General features: G+C 48.0%; 1 protein-coding gene across 2 annotated transcripts in view; it reads right to left on the bottom strand.

Moving 5' to 3' along the window:
* Nucleotides 1–925: 925 nt before the first annotated feature.
* LOC121874555 (adenosine deaminase 2-like) overlaps nucleotides 926–20,483 on the bottom strand; it is a 60,066-nt gene continuing 40,508 nt past the window's right edge. For both annotated transcript variants that reach the window (XM_042378744.1, XM_042378745.1), the window contains exons 5-11: nucleotides 5,049–5,179; nucleotides 4,660–4,829; nucleotides 4,411–4,544; nucleotides 2,633–2,823; nucleotides 2,132–2,289; nucleotides 1,792–1,994; nucleotides 926–1,475 (exon numbers count right to left, since the gene is read on the bottom strand). In XM_042378744.1, the coding sequence (XP_042234678.1) occupies nucleotides 1,346–1,475; nucleotides 1,792–1,994; nucleotides 2,132–2,289; nucleotides 2,633–2,823; nucleotides 4,411–4,544; nucleotides 4,660–4,829; nucleotides 5,049–5,179 (1,117 nt within the window). In that variant the 3' untranslated portion in view covers nucleotides 926–1,345. The remainder of the gene's footprint in view (nucleotides 1,476–1,791; nucleotides 1,995–2,131; nucleotides 2,290–2,632; nucleotides 2,824–4,410; nucleotides 4,545–4,659; nucleotides 4,830–5,048; nucleotides 5,180–20,483) is intronic.

Raw genomic sequence — 20,483 nt, 5'->3', positions numbered from 1 at the left:
ATATTTTGGTCCTATGTGTTGTGGTTACATTTCTTATGATATATTTTGCATAAAAATTTTGACATCATATTTAAGAATTTCGATTTTTTCCTAATTCCCATAGGATAAAAATCTGACCTGATTGGGCAAAATGAATGGCATTTTTGGAATCAGCACGCAAAATACATAAAGAATCAGCTAAGAAACTCCACACCTCATGATTTTTTTTCAAATGCAGCCCAGTGTTATCCAACCCCAGGCAGGCTGTAATGGTGTAGCGCTAGAATATTGAGAATCAGTGACTGCAAGCATCTAGAAATAGTGAGTGAACTTTGAAAAAACAACAGTGTACGTTGAAATTTACAGTGGCTAGTGAACGAACCGATGAAGTCCTCTCCAGTAAGTACTATACACAGTTCCACGACATTTGCTCACAAGAAAAATGCTCATAAGACAAACCTAACCTAACCTACCTAACCTAACCTACCTACCGTACTCTTTCCACTAATGTTGTGAGCATTTGTCTTGTAAGCAAATGTCAGCACCCCACTGTATACACATTTCATTGTTGCACTTGATTTGTAGTGTGGTTCGGGATGATTGGGAAGGAATTATTACTAACTTCATCAATCTTGATTAAAGTTAAAGGCATAAGTTATCTAAATTTGTGCATTCCTTTGTTCGTATTCCTTATTCCCTGTACAGTATTGTAGTAATCCGGCAGAATACTACTTCATCGAAGTCTTATAAAGCAAATATTGTGTGGCAAGAATCAAACCTTAGAACTTTTCCATGGCGTAGATTTGGTTTAATTCAGAGAATTCCTAAGTAGCAGATAAAATTTTCTTGCCACTATATAAGTTTGTTTTGATACACTGTACTCTCACATCATGACAGGAAACACAAGACAATAATTGCACTCATCACTACAGGTCTTGAAAAAACATTACATATCAGCTGGTTTAATCTTCACACAAAGAATAAATTGAGGTATAAGCCATTATATTACTTTGGTGATAAATTTTAAATTATTAGTCATTAAATTTGAGCCTTTCCTGGTATTGGTGAGCTTGGCATCATCCCAAGAATGAATTTACTGTATACACGATTAAACATTAGATTACAGTCCCATGTGTTGCTTTTGTTTATACATTAAAATTACTAGAAGAAAAAAAAAGCACCGCTGAATTGAGTCAAAAAACATTTGTCTGATATAATTTTCAAGTGCACATTGTATCCCTAACTAAAATATAAAACTTATGCATTTTCGTGCCTATTCTCAATGAAACCTTTTCTCGTGGTATTGTCTACATTGGTCAATTAGAATAGTTTATGGGTAGAACTTGGCCCCAAAGTACTGGTAGAACTAGTTATGGGGGTAAAATTTCTTGCTCGTGTAACTGTTCAGTCTATTGGTGGTAGCAATGAACTCGTCCCACTTCTCGACCCACTTCAGCATCAGGGCGGATTTTGCCTCTTCGTCCAAGGTGCTGTACCTGAGCACGACAACATCATTAATCCCCAGTCTAGTTCATGAAAGAGTGTGTTAACTATCGTCCCACTATTCTTTATCGATACGAAATATCATCTCTAAGTAATTTATTATTTTAATGTTAAACTCATGGATTATATTATCTTGAGTCTCCCTGTTTAGTAAATAAACCAATCAGCCGCATTCCTATTGCTGTTCCGATCACAAGTGCAAAATCATGAATTTCCTTGAATAATAAAATGGGATGATAAATCATTTTACTTCATCTTGAGTTGTGTCAATTTCTGATAAGACAAAAAAAAAGGAGTTATAAAGCTTACGTGATGGAGTTCATAGCCAGTTGCTTGAGGAACCTGAGATCGGCCTTGGCTCCTCCCAAAGCCATAAATGCCTCATAAAAGTCGTGAGAGATGCCAACGGCACCCCAGAAGCCAGGATCGTCAGAGGATACCACCACAGGGAAGCCCTCGGCCACCAGCCCTGCAGCTGGGTGGTTCCTCAAGTCCGCCACAAGCTTTAGTACCTGGTGGAGGACACCACCGTTACCGTTCATATATCATAGTTCTGCAACGCTTAGAGCACCTGAAGAGAGACATTATTACCACTAAAATATCAAACAGTCCTACAACAGCTACAGCACCTGAAGGACACCGAGCTCACCTGGTTGGAAATAGGACAGATTTCAAGAGGGACGTCCTTGTCTATGGCGAGCTGCTTGGCCTCGGGGTGTTTAGTGATGGCATACCCGTGGCCGATCCTCGTGGCGTTGAGCAGCAGAGCATCGACAAGGTTTTCGTCCGTACTTGTTCCCATCCAAGCTGACCAACACAACTAGTTACTCCAAATATTTTCTCATTGTAAGTCTTACAATTAGTATTCTAAGAAGCAGGCACTGGTTGTTCAATTCACTTTAATGACTAAAAACTAGTTATGTGTTCCCTTATAACCAAAAAAAAAAAAATCTTACTGCCCTTAGTCTTTCGTTATCTTCAAGAAACAATGTGACTCTGTAACCCTATTTCTCAAGTGCTCACAGTTTGCTTATTAATCCAAACTCAAGTTGTAAACTGGGGAAAACCTCCATTATTAAGATTTGTTCTTAGAAAACATCTTCCCTATATAGATTTGGATTGTTCACACACCAACTAGTGCAGTACATACCTGTCTCTCCTGAGTGGTAGAACACAGGCACCTGAGCATCATGTAGTGGGAGAAGATAGGCCAGGAAGTCTATGAGAGGATTACCTAAGTCCTCCTGACCCACGAGGTCGAACCCCGCCACAAAGTCCGGGAACTGAGCTCTCAGTTCCCTCACCAATGCGACGTAGCCTTCCATGGTGGCATTGTCCACACTGCGAGGAGAGGAAAGGATATTCATATTTGACTCTTTTTTCTTTTAAGTTACAATCTGCGGAAATGCAGTGATATGTACAACATTTTCGGGTAAAATTTTGGTCACTTTACCTCTATAGTGATGAACCAAGACAAAGCAAAAGTGACAGAAATTATGAACAACAATACTTATAAGATTGACATTTGAAAATACCAAAGCAACAGACTTGAGTACTGAGTGGATGTAGTGGAATAGAATTAATAATTTATTCAAATGAGCATAGAAAAGGCCAGTCAACCTCATGTCTGCCTTTCCTTGCACGCAGAATGGGTAAGGAACACCCGATCAAAAAAGTATCTGCACATTTTGCGCAAAACAATGACACTATATATCACGACATTTTCTGTTTTATCCACAGTGAGTATTTTTATTTTATGCACATTCAGAAGAAAACAGATTAATCTTGCAAACAATGTGTAGCGTGGTTCAAGTTGTTGGTTACATCGTGGCATAGGTGCATTGATCATTTAGGAAATCATCGGATCCAATGTACACAGATATTTTTTTATCGTGTGTACAGTCAAAGACAAAAGTCATGTCGTGGTTTTGTCCGAAGATTAAATATAACTCGTGAAACATTAAGAGAGCCCTACCACAAGGCAGAGCTCACCAAAAGTTTTAGCCCTTCGGCATATGTGTTCACCATATTTCACGACACGACTTTTGTCTTTCATTGTACACCCATCAAAAACGGTATCGCAACCCTCGGGTCCGATGGAAATCAAAATGAGCAAATACGTACAAATGCAGATGTATCTGTTGGGTTGGTGTCTCGGACTATATAGGCTTAATATACTTTATCGTGCAAAGTTCTGTGATTAAGACTACTGAAATAATACTAAGCACAATATTTGCACTGAAAAAATGGTCAAGTGCTCTACAGTAACATAATGATGAAGGGTTAGGGTGCTATTCGTGGCATGCAGTAGGAAAGGATTGCTTGAGAAGTGAATAGAACAGTTGTCATTTCCCAAATAATATGTATTTGTGGGAGAAATTCAACAGGTACCGAAAGGGCTGACAGCGATAATAATCAGAGATTATATCGTATTTCTCCTATACTCTTTAATCACATGAATTTAATTCAAAGACTTATTCTCACGAATCTCTCTCCTTCGGTTAGAGAATCTTGAAGTATGAATGATGGTCTCGGTTCATGGGATTCAATATGGCGGGAAATCTTAAAAAAATGTGGTTTCATGGTAGTGCCGGGTGTTATCCCACCCCTGATTTCCTATTAAGGGTTAAATTAAAGAAGTACTGTATATGGTAAGGAGAACAGGCAAACCAACACATCACCAACCACACCCAGGCTATGTGTAAAAATACTTCATTCTGTGTTCCAGAAGGCAAAGTACAGCAAGAGTCGCGATGCATCTTTTGTTGGGTGTACTTCTATATTAAATTATCATAAATGCATCAGTTCATTCTCTCAAGGATCACACAATACCTGTACCTAAATACAGTACCGTGTGAATGTGTTTGTCTCACATATAATGAACCACTCATCACAAATAAGATATGTTTTGACAACCTAACAACTTACAGTCGAGGTGGAGCATAGATAAAGCGGGTACCGAAGAATTGGTCAGGATGATTATCGAGGAAGCGCTTGGCTGTGTCCCGATAAACCGCCGCCGACTCAATTTCGGTGAGCATCGTCCCGTTGAGCTCGTACAGCTGGCAACACAGTGACCCTTATGTAAACAAACGATCCAAGAAGAAAATAAATTACTCTTATCTGCATTATAGTATTACTTGAGACGTAATTAAGAATATGCTGTGGGATACTGACCAGGGGTAGTGTACCCCTGAACTCTATGTAGAGGACATTATCATGGGCAAACTCTTGGTGGGCCCGGTAGAGGTAGCTCTCCCATGCTGGTCGGTACATCAACATGCCTTTTATGGCTGTAAACACACCCTGGAAGGCTGACCATACGGTGTTCAGGTCCGGATATTTCTCTAGGGAGTGAATATATATGAGTTAGCAAAGGTCACTTTTTAGGTAAATTATTAGAAAGCTCTGGGCTGAGCCAGATATTTCTGAGCTGGACAAGGGGCAAATAGATATGCAAATTGGCGTAGGAACACCTAAGTATATGAGTTGGAGATATTTCTACTGAATTTATGATAGGACATAAGCCCTTTGAAGTGTACAGATACTCCCGTCCACATGTTTACCATCTGGGTTATCAGTCAGTATTGAGAGTCTACTAAGAAGCTCCTGGTCAAATTCGTCTGCTGAGGGGTACGACTCTCTCACTTCACTCATCAGCTGCCAGTCGCAAGTTGTATCCGGAGTCTCGAAGAACCTATACGAGGAAGTTACAATATAGTAAGCAGTTTATTAATTATAGTTAGGTGAAAACAAATATATTGTGAGCGTTAAGTAAGATGAATTAAATATGATGGGTGACGGGGAAAGCTTAGGCCATTCGAAATGAAACTAAAATATATATACAAGATCACAACCTGGAGAGTTGTATGAAGACTTTGGTGGAAATAGAAATGCCCCTTTTTTTTAAGTGGATAGGCCACAAAAGCACATCGAAGCTGAAAGCTACTGTTGAAGAACAAGATTGAAGAAAATGCAGTACCGGCTATGCTGCCTCCTTGTGTACCGAAGGCTTCATATACAGTGAGCTGTATCCACACTCTCCCTAACGGACAGTCATGCCTATGGGACCCATTCACGGCAGATAGCTGACGATTCCTTGAATGGAGTAATGGAGGTATCCGTACTGTATTAGAATACTTTTTCATGATATTCATGAAGAAGTATTCTAATACGGATACCTGAGGTCAGGGCCGCCGCTTCCATTAGGCGAGGTTAGCAAATGCTATGGGCGCCAACAGATACAGTGTCACTACCACAGCTCCACTCTTCACAGCCAACAGATACAGTGTCACCACCGCAGCTCCACTCTTCACAGCCAACAGATACAGTGTCACCACCACAGCTCCACTCTTCACAGCCAACAGATACAGTGTCACCACCACAGCTCCTCTCTTCACAGCCAACAGATACAGTGTCACCACCACAGCTCCATTCTTCACAGCCAACAGATACAGTGTCACCACCGCAGCTCCACTCTTCACAGCCAACAGATACAGTGTCACCACCACAGCTCCATTCTTCACAGCCAACAGATACAGTGTCACCACCGCAGCTCCACTCTTCACAGCCAACAGATATAGTGTCACCACCGCAGCTCCACTCTTCACAGCCAACAGATACAGTGTCACCACCACAGCTCCATTCTTCACAGCCAACAGATACAGTGTCACCACCACAGCTCCATTCTTCACAGCCAACAGATACAGTGTCACCACCGCAGCTCCACTCTTCACAGCCAACAGATACAGTGTCACCACCACAGCTCCACTCTTCACAGCCAACAGATACAGTGTCACCACCACAGCTCCATTCTTTACAGCCAACAGATACAGTGTCACCACCAAAGCTGGAATGTGCTGCATCCAGGGCTGCACCTGTTGACTCCACTGACTGGCCATCCTCAATGTCCAACCAGGAAAAAGCAGAACTTGTTCGCAGAGGACTTTACTAGGTTGATCCTTATTATGTGTTTCAAAAAAGGATGGGAGAAGATGTCAACATGATTACTTTCGCCGAATCTTAGTAAATGGAGAGAAGATCCAAAGAAGTTGGCTAATTTATTCGGTGAAACACGAAGGACCATAGACCGACGGGAAATGGAAATGTTAATGGCTGAGTGGAACAGGTGGCGCCAAGTCCTCACTAGACTAGTGGCGATTATTCAGTCTCTAGCTGAAAGAAATTTGGCTCTAAGAGGGTCAACCGAAAAACTTAACTGTCCATACATTGGTAATTTTCTCCAAGAAGTGGAACTTTTGGCTAAATTTGATCCAGTTATGAAGAATCATTTAAGTAGGTTTGAAAGTAATGCAGGCAGTCAGAGTCACACTCACTACCTTGGCCAAATGATCCAAAATGAACTGATTAACATTATCAGTGCAAAGATTACTGAGAGAATCGTGGACGATATCAAAGCATCGAAATACTTCTCTATTATTTTAGACCACCCCTGATTTGAGTCACAAAGAGCAACTTTCTGTCATAATCAGGATAGTGGCACTTGAAGACAAGCCAACTGAAGGTTCCAGGTGTTCCCTGAAGAAGGCAGTGATGGGTAGGGAAACACCGGGTAACACTGAAGTCCATATATTAACGGATAGGAGAAATACAAGTAGTGACTAGCGTGTGCCATGCACGGCTCACAGAGTCAGACTGAGACTGCCTTGCCATATGGCAGCCTCGGGGCAATGTTGCCACATAACACGTGCAGTGTTGCCACGTAATTATATACATAGATGCTACTCGGCACAGTAGCTTAGATAAATAACCTACACCTCCCTCCCCCCCTCACGCTCATAGTCTTTGTCTTGAGCGGACTTCTTAGTCCTAAGTCACTCCGAGCGTCGAGGTGCACTGTGGAACGGATCCTCGTGAGGTGTAGGGAACTCGTCCTAGGTCAGGGGGCCAGCAGCAGGGGGTGGGACTGGCCGGAGGAAGCGGCGGTTCCTCCACCAGACACGGCCGCTCGGCATCCTGACCTTGTAGTCTCGCGACCGGTCGATGCCCATCACTATGCCCACCTTATCCCAACGTGTCGTCATCTGGTCCTGGACGCGGACAAGGGCACCAATCTCCAGCGACTGAAGAGGGCGGGCATGGTCGTCATACCGAGCCTTGGCGTCCTGGGCACGTGTAGCGGCGCGGTGGTCGCAGCTCTCGGCTCTGGTCTGCCACTCCTTCGCGAAGGCCTTGGCGTGTGCAGGAACGCAAGAGCGGAGAGGGTGACCATACAGGATCTGGGCAGGGGAGCGTCCTGTGTGGGTGGGAGTATTACGTAACTCCAGGAGTCCTTTGTCAAACGCCTCACAGTCTATGTTGCCTGAAGTGGCCATCATGAGGATGAGGTGCTTGACTGTCTTGACCGCAGCCTCAGCGTGGCCGTTTGACTGTGGGTAGTGGAGTGTTGACACGATGTGGCAGACTCCCCAACGCTCCAGGAATCCTGTGAAGTCCCGGCTGGTGAACTGTGGCCCACCGTCCATCCGCAGACGTACGGGGACGCCCAGGTCACGAAAGAGGTGCCGAAAGTGGCGAATGGTGGCCGCGGACGTCGTGTCCGAGCCACAGATTACCACCACAGGCCAGCCAGAGAGTCGGTCGGCGACAACTAGGAAATGTTTCCCAGCTGTGCTGAAGAAATCAGCTGACATGGACTCGAAGGGCCTGGTGGGTTCGTCGTCGCACAAGAGGGGCTCCTGCTGTTGACTGGGCTGCATGATCTGGCACGGCTCACAGGCACGGACCGTATTGACGATATCCGCGTCAATGCCGGGCCAGTACACAGCCTGCCTTGTGCAGCGCTTGGTGGCCTCTGCTCCACGATGGCTGTCGTGTAAGCGGGCCACAACGCGATGACGGAGAGCTGCAGGGACGACCACACGGGCACCGTACAGGACGAGGTCCCCATCTGCGTAGAGGTCCTCACGTATCTTCCAATACGGGCGTAGGGCGTTGTGGAGGTCAAAACGGTCGCAAGGGAACCCAGTCCTCACACTCTCCAAGAGCTGAGTGTAGGAGGGGTCGTCGCGTGCCGCGGTCCGTAGTTCCTCAAGGGCCAGATTGCTGTCGGGTGGCGACACTGAGGCCTGGGTGCTGGCGAGGGACTGTACGTCCTGCAAAGTGACGATGTTGCTAACGGAGAAACCGGCCTCGGTGCTCAGCATCTCGTCTTCAGGTGTCGGGCGGCTGACTGGGGAGTGGGAGAGGGCATCCGGGATGCACAACTCCTTACCTGCGCGCCAAGCCGAGGTGAAGACGAAGGCCAAATTCTTCTCCTTCAGGCGCTGGAGGTGGGGATTCTCGATGGCGTCCAGCGAATAGTGGTTAAGAATGGGGACCAAGGGCCTTTGGTCTGTGATGAGGTCGAAGTGCTGTAAGCCAATCAAGTAAAATTTGCACTTCGATAAGGCCCATACCACTGCCAGCAGCTCCAGCTCAATCGTAGCGTAGCGAGACTCAGCATCGGTGACGAAGCGAGAGCCACACTGTACGAGCCGGTACTTTCCTCCACCGTGATCCTGGAGAAGGGCGTAACCAACTCCGTACAGGCGCGAGGCGTCTGCCTGGAGGACGGTGGGGAGCGCTGGGTCGAAAATAGCGAGGATAGGTGGACTTGACAGGGCCTCCTTCACCTTATGAAAGGCGAGGCCGTGGTCAGGGGTCCACGTGAAAGTCCTCTTGGGGCTCATCAGGGGGCGGAGAGGCCCGGCAGCGGCGGAGACGTCAGGAGAAAATTCTGCCAGCTGGTTCACCAGGCTCATGAAAGACCTGAGATCCGTAAGGTCCTCAGGTTTAGCAAAGTCCGCTATGGCTCGAACTTTCTACGGGTCCGCAGCAATGCCATCCCTTGAGAGTCAGTAGCCGCAGAAAGACACTGCAGGTGCGCCAAGACGGACTTCTCGGCATTCAGAGTGATGCCGTGCATCCTAGTCAGTACCTCGTCGATGCGGTGAAGATGCGTCAGGTAGTCCTCATCGTAGAGGAGGACGTCATCCACTACCTTCACACAGTTGGTCACGCCCTGAAGTGCCATGTCACCACAGAGACAGAAGGCGTCCCCCGTAGCAGCGAATCCCATAGGGCCACGGCAGTAGCGGAAGCGTCCGTAAGGCGTGATAAAAGTGGTCAGTGGCTGATCCTCCTTCTTCAGTGGGATCTGCCAGTAACCAAAGAGGGCGTCCATTGTTGAGAAGTGCCGTACCTTCGGGTCCACACTCCGTATAGCTGCAAAAGGTGTGGGTGAAGGGTGGGCGGGACGGGACACCTGGCTGTTAAGCTTAGACAAGTCGTTAGTAATCCGCACTCCACCGTTAGTCTTAGCCACAGCGACTAGAGGGTGGCACCAAGGGGACGGGTCGTCACCAACGGGTACGATGACACCCTGGGCCACCATGGAATCCAGTTCCTTCTTGACTAAATCCCTGAAGGCGAGAGGGATGAACCGGGGAGTGTGTATGGCAAACGGCTGCGCATCTTCCCGCAGGTGTATCCTCATAGGCGGACCCGCCATAGCCTTCAGTGGCACGGTCCGTAGGGCCTCCTTCGTCACCAGCACATCCAAGTACTCCTTCAGGAAGTAGGCCCTTGCCGCTGAAGGAGACGTCTCGCTGTGAAGAGGAAGCAGCCATGACTTGGGTGAAGGAGGGGCGGGAGTGGACGCGGGTTCTGGGCAGCTCTGTGCGGCAGTGCCAGGCGCGTCGCTCGTTGGTTCACGCACCCTGGTGGTGGTGTACCGAGCAGCTGGGATCTGCTCGGGAAAGTCTCTGGGCACCACGCCTATCCCTTTGCAGTGCTCCCACGACAACAAGGGTGTAGCGAGAGTAGGCTGCACGTCAATCCATCAGTGACACGACCTGTCGCCGTAGGTGATCTCCGTTTGAAAGGAGCCCACAGTATCCCGCATCTGGGAACCGTCCGCATTGTAGTACTGCAGCTGCGGCGGTGGTCCAAGGTCGCGTTTGGTGAGGCCCAGTTTCTGGAGGTGCTTCAGGCCTATCACCGTAGTATCAGCTCTGGTGTCCGGTATCACCTCGATGTGACCCGAGTGTGACGGCGACGCGGATGATAGGGGAAGGGGTAGCCCTGGGGCGTGTGGTCGATTCCACCCTCCTGATGTGACTCAGCTGCTGTTTGGGGCTGCGTGGGCCATCTGTAGGGGGCTGCGTGCGAACCATCCCGAGGGAAGTGCGCTGCTTTCCTCCTCGTCTTGGGCTTTTGGGCTTGGGTTGGTGGCAGCATTTGTCGTAGTGTCCATAACGACCGCAGGCCTGACACTTGTGGCCTCGTGCAGGGCACCTGTCTGTGTTAGACCAGTGGCCCAGACGGTCACATCCACGACACAGTGCGTCGGCGGCCGGGCATGTTTTGGGGCCATGCTGCTTTCCACAGCTGCCACAGGAAGCACTAGGCAGAGGCGTGGAAGAACGTGCGGTAGCCTTCACGTTGTTGGCCGCCTTCTTACCCTTCTTGTACTGTGAGATAGCTCTCACAGCAGGTGGGGCCCGTAAGTGTGGAGTGTGGAGGAAGCGTCTAGGAGAATGAGTCGCTGCACCAACTCTTCTTGCCTGACACATGTCAAGATCCCGTGCTTGATCCAGGCTTCCTCACATTCCCGGCTGTGCGCCTTGCAGACGTCGATCTCCTCCGACAAACTCTTCAAACATACAAAAAACTCGTCAAAGGATTCATTCTCCGCCTGCTTGCAGCTGGTGAAGGCGCGGCGACGCAAAGCCTCGTTATTCCGACCCTTAACGTGCTCCTGCAAAAGGTCGAGCACATCCTTCACTGATTACGTAGAATCGGGAGGCACTTGCAACGTGTGCTCCAAAACTCTCTGGGTCTCCAGCGACAAACACATCCGCAGTTGGATGAGCTGTTTGTTTGGAGGCATGCTTTCAAGGTCGACCATCATGGAGTAATCTGTCCACCGCCGCCTCCACTCACGAAAAAGCTGAAACGTGACGTCTGGTGAGAGGGCGGGTGGGGGTTGAACAGATGCCTTGGGAGCTGTTGGAGTAGCAAGAGTACCTGGAGGACGCTGGTGTGGTGGAGGAGGGAGGGTACTGGCGCCTTGGGGCGCGATACCTGCGAGTGAGGGAGGATGGGTTAGCGCCAGGGTCGCCAATATTGCATCAAAGCGCGCCTTTTCCTCCTCTCTTCGTATATCCTCCCTCTGAAGTTCCATTTCTCTGCGTCTCTCGTCCCTGTCGTCCATCCACCTCAGAATTGTGGCAATGTCCGTTGCTGTAGGTGAAGGATGAGGGGCGGTGGGCGCAGAAGCTCCATCTGTGCCCGGTAGAGAGAAGGTGGGGAGTCCTGTCTCCCATCTTGACGTTGTCTCTTCTTACCGCCCATCTTAGTATGCTTGAACTGCTCTGTTTAGTATATAAAGTGGCACCTCATCAGCTCGAACCACATATATATGACATAAACAGCGCAGAAATAACGCATAGAGTCCACTGTTCTGTCCGCGAGTGCGTGCGTGTGTGTGTGTGTGTGTCTGAGACAGCAGATGCTGGTGGCCTTGGTGGCTGGAGCCGCTGCTGAGGCGAGAACGTTAGTGTCTCCCCGGATGTCACACGAGAAGGGTGTAAGCCTGCGTGCTCCGTGGGTACCACAAAAAACAGGCCAATGCTCAACTCTCAGCTCTAGACACAATAATACACTGACACTAACACTGCCACCGTCACTAAAACGAACTGTGACGGCGCAACACTGCAAGTCGCGGCGAAACACAACGCAACACACAACAGAGTCGACGCGCACATCAACACGCACATCGCCGGCTAACTGTCCATTGTTCACACACTTGTAAGTCCACAGATCCTACTCACTGCACCATGAAGGTTCCAAGTGTTCCCTGAAGAAGGCAGTGATGGGTAGGGAAACACCTGGTAACACTGAAGTCCATTTATTAATGGATAGGAGAAATACAAGTAGTGACTAGCGTGTGCCATGCACGGCCCACAGAGTCAGACTGAGACTGCCTTGCCATATGGCAGCCTCGGGGCAATGTTGCCACATAACATGTGCAGTGTTGCCACATAATTATATACATAGATGCTACTCGGCACAGTAGCTTATATACAAAGTTGCTAGTCCGCACAGTAGCTTAGATACATAACCTACACCAACAATAAAGGAGCATTTGTTGGGGTTCCTTGAGGTAGAGAAGTCTACAGGGCTAAATTTGTCCTGCCTTATACTCGGAAGACTGAAACAACTGAACATTTCTTTTGAGGATTGTCGAGGTCAATCTTATGATAATGGAGCAAATATGAAAGGAAACATCAAAGGAGTTCAAGCCAGGCTTCTTCAACAGAATTCTCGGACCTTATTTGTCCAGTGTGGTGCCCATAATTTGAATTTGATATTAGCTGACGCTGCCAAGAGCTCCCTAGATGCAACTTGTTACTTCGGATATTTAACGAAAGTATTCACATTGTTTTCAGTGTCCCCCTCAAAGGTGGCAAGTTCTTTTAAAACATGTCAATATTACCCTGAAATCGTTTTCAGACGTCAGATGGGAAAGCCGAGTAAAAAGTGTGTAGGCAATTAGATATCAACCTGCGCAAATCAGAGAAACGCTTTTGGAGCTCAGAGAATCTGCAACTGACCCTGTCATCAAAGTGGAGAAGTTCGGGGTACTTAAATCTAACTACAGGAGCGAACACAAACACCTGTAGAGTTTTGTAGGTTCTATTTAACTGAATATACAAGGATGCACTTACAAGCGCTGGTAGTCCCTTACACTCTCTAATGGGTCAACTGACCTCTTTCTGACCTCTCAGGCGACATGTGGTAAGTGGTACAGTAGCACCATCCAGATGTCGCCAGGCACATTATCTAAGCATGTGGTGACATGAAACAGGGGCATTGCCACACGCTACTGACTAGAGAAGTAATGTATATAAATGGGGTACATACATAGTATACATACAGCAAACATAATATACATACACCCCTCCCCACCCCCCCTATACGCTCATAGCAAAGTTTTGAGAGGACCTTTTCCTGTGGATCCATTCTGAGCGTCGAGGGGCTTGATCACTGGGGGGATCTGGGACTCAACACTAGGGCGGAGTCAGCGGAAGGTGTTACGGGGCGGAGAAAACGGCGGTTCCTCCATCACACACGACCACTGGGTAACTGCACCTGGTAGTCCCGTGACTTACCGAGACCCATGACTACGCCCACTTTGTCCCAACGTAGGGAGGTCGGGTCCTGGACACGGACTTCGGTGCCGACCCTCAACCTTGGGAGAGGACGGGCGTGGTCGTTGTAGCGGGCGACGACGTCTTGAACACGTTTGGTGGCTCGGCGATTACAACCCTCTGTCTTGGCCTGCCACTCCTTGGAGAAGGACTGAGGGTGAGCAGGGACACAAGAACAGTTGGGGAGTCCATACAAGACCTGGGCAGGGGAGCGTCCGGCGTAATTGGGTGTGTTGCGGAGTTCAAGGAGACCCTGGTCGAAGGCCTCGCAGTCAATATTCCCAGAAGGCGCCACTTTGAGGATGAGGTGCTTCAGGGATTTGACAGCAGCCTCAGCGTGGCCGTTGGACTGCAGGTAATGGGGCGGTGACAACCCATGCCGGACTCCCCATCGGTCGAGGAATGCAGCAAAGTCCTGGCTTGTGAACTGGGGCCCTCCGTTGGTTCACAGGCGCGCAGGAACGCCCACGTAACGGAAGTAGTGGCGGAACTTGCTGATGGTGGCGGCAGATGTCGTATCATTACCGCACTTAATGACAACCGGCCAACCAGAGAGACGGTCGACGATAACCAGGAAGGACTCTCCTGTCACACAGAAAAAGTCGGCCGACACAGACTCAAAGGGGCGGGTGGGGTTGTCGTCACTCATGAAGGGTTCCTGCTGCTGGCTTACAAGCATGGACGGCATTGGAGATGTCGGAGTCGATGCCAGGCCGGAACACAGTCTGTCTAGCACGCCGCTTGGTGGCCGCGGCTCCACGGTGACTCGTGGAGGTGAGCCAAGACGTGGGGACGTGAAACAGCAGGGACAACTAGCGAAGGAGAGGTGCCATTGGCCAGAGGTAGGGGTAGGGCGGCAGCAGGGTAGTTGCTGCTCCCTTCGTACAGCTTGTTGTCGTATTTTACCTCGAGAATTGGTTTTGGGAAGTCCTGGGAGATGATGGCCAACTCTTGGCAATGTTTGTAGGACAGCAAAGGATTCGGGACACCATTATGCACGTCAATCCAGGCTTGACACGACCTGTTGCCAAAGGTGACATGTGCATAGAGTGAACCTAGGGCTGGGGCCATCTGTGAACCATTTGCCGTGACGCGAAGGTCCTTGGGAGGCGGTCCTAGATCACTTGGAGAGAGCCCCAAGCACTGCAAATGCTGGGGACTGATGACCGTAGCCTCAGCGCCGGTGTCGGGCAGCATCTCGAGACAGGATGACACACTGCCGTAGGTCACGATGATGCTGATGTGCTGGGGAACTTCTGTCCTGGGAAGTGAGGAGAAGTACACCCTCCTGATATGGGTCGGGCTTTGTCCAGGGTCGAAGTGCCTCTGATTTGGCGACTGTGGGCGGCCCTCACTGGTGGAAGGGCGCTGCTGCTTCAGCCGACGCTGTCCCTTGGATATGTTGGTCGGGCAACACTTATCGTAGTGGCCCAGACGACCACACACATTGCACTGGACGCGTTTGGCTGGGCACCGTACTGTAAGTGACTAGTGGCCCTTGCGGTCACAACTGTCGCAGGTAGATTTTGCTGCTGGACACACCTATGTTCCGTGTTGCCTACCACAGCTGTTGCAAAGAGAGCCGGGCGTGGGTGTGGTGGGCATAGGCGTTGGGGTAGACTTCTTGTCTTTCTTGTATTAGGACATAGCCCGTACAACTGTAGGGCGAGCCCGGATGGCAGAGGTGGCACACCTGGCAACCTCATAGGAGCGACATACAGTCAATGTATCCTTAAGAGAAGAGGAAGAGTCGAGGGAGGTGAGGCGTTGGACAAGCTCCTCGTCCTTAACACCCATCAGGATCACCTGCTTCAACTGGGTCTCCTCGCATTGCTGGTGATTACCGGGACATATGTCTATCTCTTCCAAGACTCCCTTGAGTCGTACATAGAAATCGTCAAAAATCTCGCCCTCCATCTGTCTACAGCTAAACAATTCCCTCCTGCGGAGAGCTTCATTCCGCTGACCTTTGATGTATCATTCTAGAACATCCAGTACCTCCTCTACAGACAAGAAAGAAGTCGAGGGCACCTGCAACTTATGTTCCAACACACACTGCGTTTCCAAAGACAGGCACATACGCAGCTGAATGGGTTGTTTTGGCTGTGGCAAGCTCTGGAGTTACATCATTGCAGCATAATCACTCCACCGTCGCCGCCACTCACGAAAAGTCTGGAAAGTCTCATCAGACTTCAAGGTGGGTGGGGGTTGGACAGCCGCTTTGGCAGAAGGTGTTGACGAGGTATCTGAGCCAGTCGATACCGGAGCAGTGGAAGGGCCAAGGGCTTGATTAGCAGTGAGGCTAGATATGAAAGCTGCAAACCGTTCGCTATCTTCCAATCTCCTATGGTGGTATCTGTTTGCCTCGACTTGTCTCCTCTCTTCATCCTCAGCACGTCTTCTCACTTCGTCCTCACGCCTTTCCTCCCTCATAAGCTTCATCTGAGCAATTATCTCTGAAGACAAGGTTGAGGGTCGATGGGGGGGGGGACTGCGAGATGTGTTGGGAGAGGGTGGAGCGTAGCGCTCTAACTGGTTGTCCATCTCTGTAGAGCTGTCATCCGTCTGATTCATCCGGGCGCTAGGGACACCCCTGCGTGAGGCCCGGGGTACAATTACTTTATCTGTATATTGTATCTCAAATCAGTGTTGACCGGTCAGCCCGTCGTATCAACCAGATCTGAGACAACGAAATTAATTGAATACACAGATGAGTAACTTATATATATATATATATATATATATATATATATATATATATATATATATATATATATATATATATATATATATATATATATATATATATATATATATATATATATATATATATGTAATATTCAGAAATTTCAGAGTAATTTCAAACACCGCGCAATTGGCGATACTGAGCTTTCAAGGTCGTCGGAGGGAAGAGAGCGCTCCCCGCACATAGTGAGAGGTTGTGGAACTAGGCCTATATGATATTAAATGTAATTTGCCGAATTAATAATGATGCGATTCATGAAGTTAAGGGACTATTATTGAATTTGAAATTATTATAGATCGTTTATCAGTCTGAATAATGTTATGGGTGTCCCAAGGAGTTATTAGTTAGGCGGAAAATATGTCACATAGGCCTAAGCTAACGCCTTGAGAGGACACGAGGCGGGCTCTCTCTCAGTCACGGGGAAGCATTCAGACAAACAAGACGTCCCTGCGTGTCCGTCACAGAAATAGTCACGTGGCCTAGTCACCTGTGCTGCACTATTGCAGTATAACAAGTAAGTCTCATTCGATCTCAGACAGGGTTAGATAGGGCAGTGGTAAAGTTAACAAGAGCTAACAGTGAGTTCATTTCAGGGTTTCCGTCAGAACCCACTTGACTGCGAGAAATTGACTGCGAGAGTGATGACCGCGAGAGATTGACTGCCGTTTGAGACTGCCGTTGATGATTGAGGGTGGCGATTGTCGCCATTGGACCGATCAGTGTAGGCCTGTCACTGTTTAGCTGGGTATCAAAGGATCTCTTGAGGGAATCTAGCCGTCTGGGTGCCCAGCTGACGACGGGACGATCGTTGGGGTCATCAGCTCTCCTCTACCTCGGCTCACAACACCACATGTCTCGAGCAGCTTAGTGAAACCCTCTTGCTAACGGGAAGCTAAAGCTTCTCTCAACTGTACAAGGTCTGATTTGCTCACTCCCTTCCGTTTCATGGATGTACTGGGGGTAAAGTGAGGCCAGCTGAGTGATACAGGGTCGCACACTGAGACCATGAGTCTAGGGGATACCTAGAGGAACATTTTATCTCCCTTATTACGGGTGTATGTTGAGTTGGGTGGAGCATGGTTCACGAGTATTGGTGGACCCAGTAACATATCAACAATAGTGACTATATTTGTGTGTAGTTAATACCATTTCTCAGTTACTGATGTTATCTTGACGTGTGTGGTTTAATATTTCTTAAATAATTTTGTTAGTATTGTTTTTTGAATGTTTGTGTCACTAAGTGGAACCAGAGTGATACTGTGATTTAATTCTTTTAATGCTTCTAATTTTTCTTTATAATTCCGAGTTCAGGTAACCTTTGTTCCCCAGAGTAGTGTTTAAGTTAGGTTAGGAATTGTGCATCTATTGGGGTGATATAATTTTGTTGAAAGCCCTTAAGGCCTGTTTCATGTGTGCAAGTAACATTTCTTAATACTTCAAATTTATTGTTGCCTGAGTTTCTAATAATTTCTATATCATGTATTACTTTTATTCCCCAGAGTAGTGTTTTTAGTTCAAGTTAAGAGGTGCGCATATTGGTGTACCATTATTTGATTGTGTTTGTAGTGTTGGAGGGAATATAAGTGTCTAAATTTTACAGTGTGTCTCATTCATCCCAGTCACAGACGCTATACTTCCACGGGTCACGGACAAGTCATTTTGTTTAGTAGATTTAAGTGCTCTTGTGCTGGTTCGGGATTTTTCTCAAAGGGGCGCTTCCACTGCCATTACCATCTATTAATCTTTAATAAACCCCAAGTCAAGTGAGAAAATAAAGTCCAGTAAATTCCGACCGGTTACAAATGGTAGCAGAGCGTAGTTTTTAATGTCGTGACTGATAGTACTGTGGTTGGGATAATGAACGCCATCATGTGTTGGTTAGTAATGGTAGGGATTGAACTCGCACTGATGCTCATCCTTGTGCCCGGATTGAGTTGGTTAGGCTTGACAGTAGAGATAAGAGTGTCGAGGAAGAGAGACAGCCACGGGACCTTGGTACAGCTGAGAGAGGAGTTCGGAGACCTAAAGAGGGATTATCAAGCACAGGTAAACAGGTTCAAGTGGGAGTTTCAGGCACACATTCAACGGTTCAGGGAGGAAACAAGGGGTGAATGTCAGGCACACGTCCAGCAGTCAAGGAAGTGTGAGGTCCAAGTGGGAAATACAGGGGTACGTAAGTAGTTCAGAGAGGTTGATCGAGCCCTCCAGCTGAGAGACAAGACGAATCCGACCGATTACAGTTTAAGGTGCATGGTAATGAGAAAAGGCAGGTTGTCGAGGGTGAGTTGGAGGAGTCGTGAGTAGGGCAGAGGGGATTGGAGAGATGGTTAGGTCAGAGATGTGCGTTGAGTAGTGGTTGCTGTCATGAGCGGGATTGAGAGTACGGTTGTAATGTCCAGGGCCTCACTAATATGGACTGGTACATTGTCAGAGGGTTGGTCTGCCGGCATGAGGTTCGGAGACGTGGACTGAGTATTGTTTTGACACTGATTCCTCTTAGTTCAAGGGCCAGGCAAAGGAGAGCATGTTTGAGATGGACTGAGTAGTGTTTTGACACTGGTTCCTCTTAGTTCAAGGGCCAGGCAAAAGAGAGCATGTTTGTTTTGGACTGTGTATTGTCTTGACACTGGTTCCTCTTAGTTCAAGGGCCAGGCCAAAGGAGAGCATGTTTGTTTTGGGCTGGTATTAATTTTGACATTGAGTTTCTAGTTAAGGGCCAGGAAAAAGGGGAGCGTGATGTTCTGGTTGGTTTTGAGTTGGGCTAGGCAAGAAATGGAGTTACTGGCTGGGAGTTGGAATACGGCAGAGTTGAAGGTGGTTTCTAAGTTATTCTTTCAGCACATGAGGACAGTGCTGTTTTTTTTAGGGGGGTCGAATGTTAGCGGGAGAGAGAAGTGGAGAAGACGGGAATGCTGCGTTTAGCACGTTAAAGGGGTAAGATGCAGTTTCTTAGAAATTTTTTTTAGGGGGGTCGTATGCATGTTTTTCTCAGCATATGAGGACAGTGCTGTCTTTTTTTAGGGGGGTCGATTGTAATATTCAGAAATTTCAGAGTAATTTCAAACACCGCGCAATTGGCGATAGTGAGCTTTCAAGGTCGTCGGAGGGAAGAGAGCGCTCCCCGCACATAGTGGGAGGTTGTGGAACTAGGCCTATATGATATTTAATGTAATTTGCCGAATTAATAATGATGCGATTCATGAAGTTAAGGGACTATTATTGAATTTGAAATTATTATAGATCGTTTATAAGTCTGAATAATGTTACGGGTGTCCCAAGGAGTTATTAGTTAGGCGGAAAATATGTCACGTAGGCCTAAGCTAACGCCTTGAGAGGACACGAGGCGGGCTCTCTCTCAGTCACGGGGAAGCATTCAGACAAACAAGACGTCCCTGCGTGTCCGTCACAGAAATAGTCACATGGCCTAGTCACCTGTGTTGCACTATTGCAGTATAACAAGTAAGTCTCATTCGATCTCAGACAGGGTTAGATAGGGCAGTGGTAAAGTTAACAAGAGCTAACAGTGAGTCCATTTCAGGGTTTCCGTCAGAACCCACTTGACTGCGAGAAATTGACTGCGAGAGTGATGACCGCGAGAGATTGACTGCCGTTTGAGACTGCCGTTGATGATTGAGGGTGGCGATTGTCGCCATTGGACCGATCAGTGTAGGCCTGTCACTGTTTAGCGGGATATCAAAGGATCTCTTGAGGGAATCTAGCCGTCTGGGTGCCCAGCTGACGACGGGACGATCGTTGGGGTCATCAGCTCTCCTCTACCTCGGCTCACAACACCACATGTCTCGAGCAGCTTAGTGAAACCCTCTTGCTAACGGGAAGCTAAAGCTTCTCTCAACTGTACAAGGTCTGATTGGCTCACTCCCTTCCGTTTCATGGATGTACTGGGGGTAAAGTGAGGCCAGCTGAGTGATACAGGGCCGCACACTGGGGCCAAGAGTCAGTGGAGTTAGAGGTACACTTTCCAAGGTGGAGAAAGGCTGATTTGGGCCTTCAACTACGGGTGCCTGTTGGTTGTGCCTTAA

This window comes from Homarus americanus, unplaced genomic scaffold, assembly GCF_018991925.1.
Source record: "Homarus americanus isolate GMGI-L3 unplaced genomic scaffold, GMGI_Hamer_2.0 scaffold34360, whole genome shotgun sequence".
Classification (NCBI taxonomy): domain Eukaryota; kingdom Metazoa; phylum Arthropoda; class Malacostraca; order Decapoda; family Nephropidae; genus Homarus; species Homarus americanus.
Note: the sequence above shows the minus strand (reverse complement) of the source record. Positions and strands in the feature narration are given on the sequence as shown.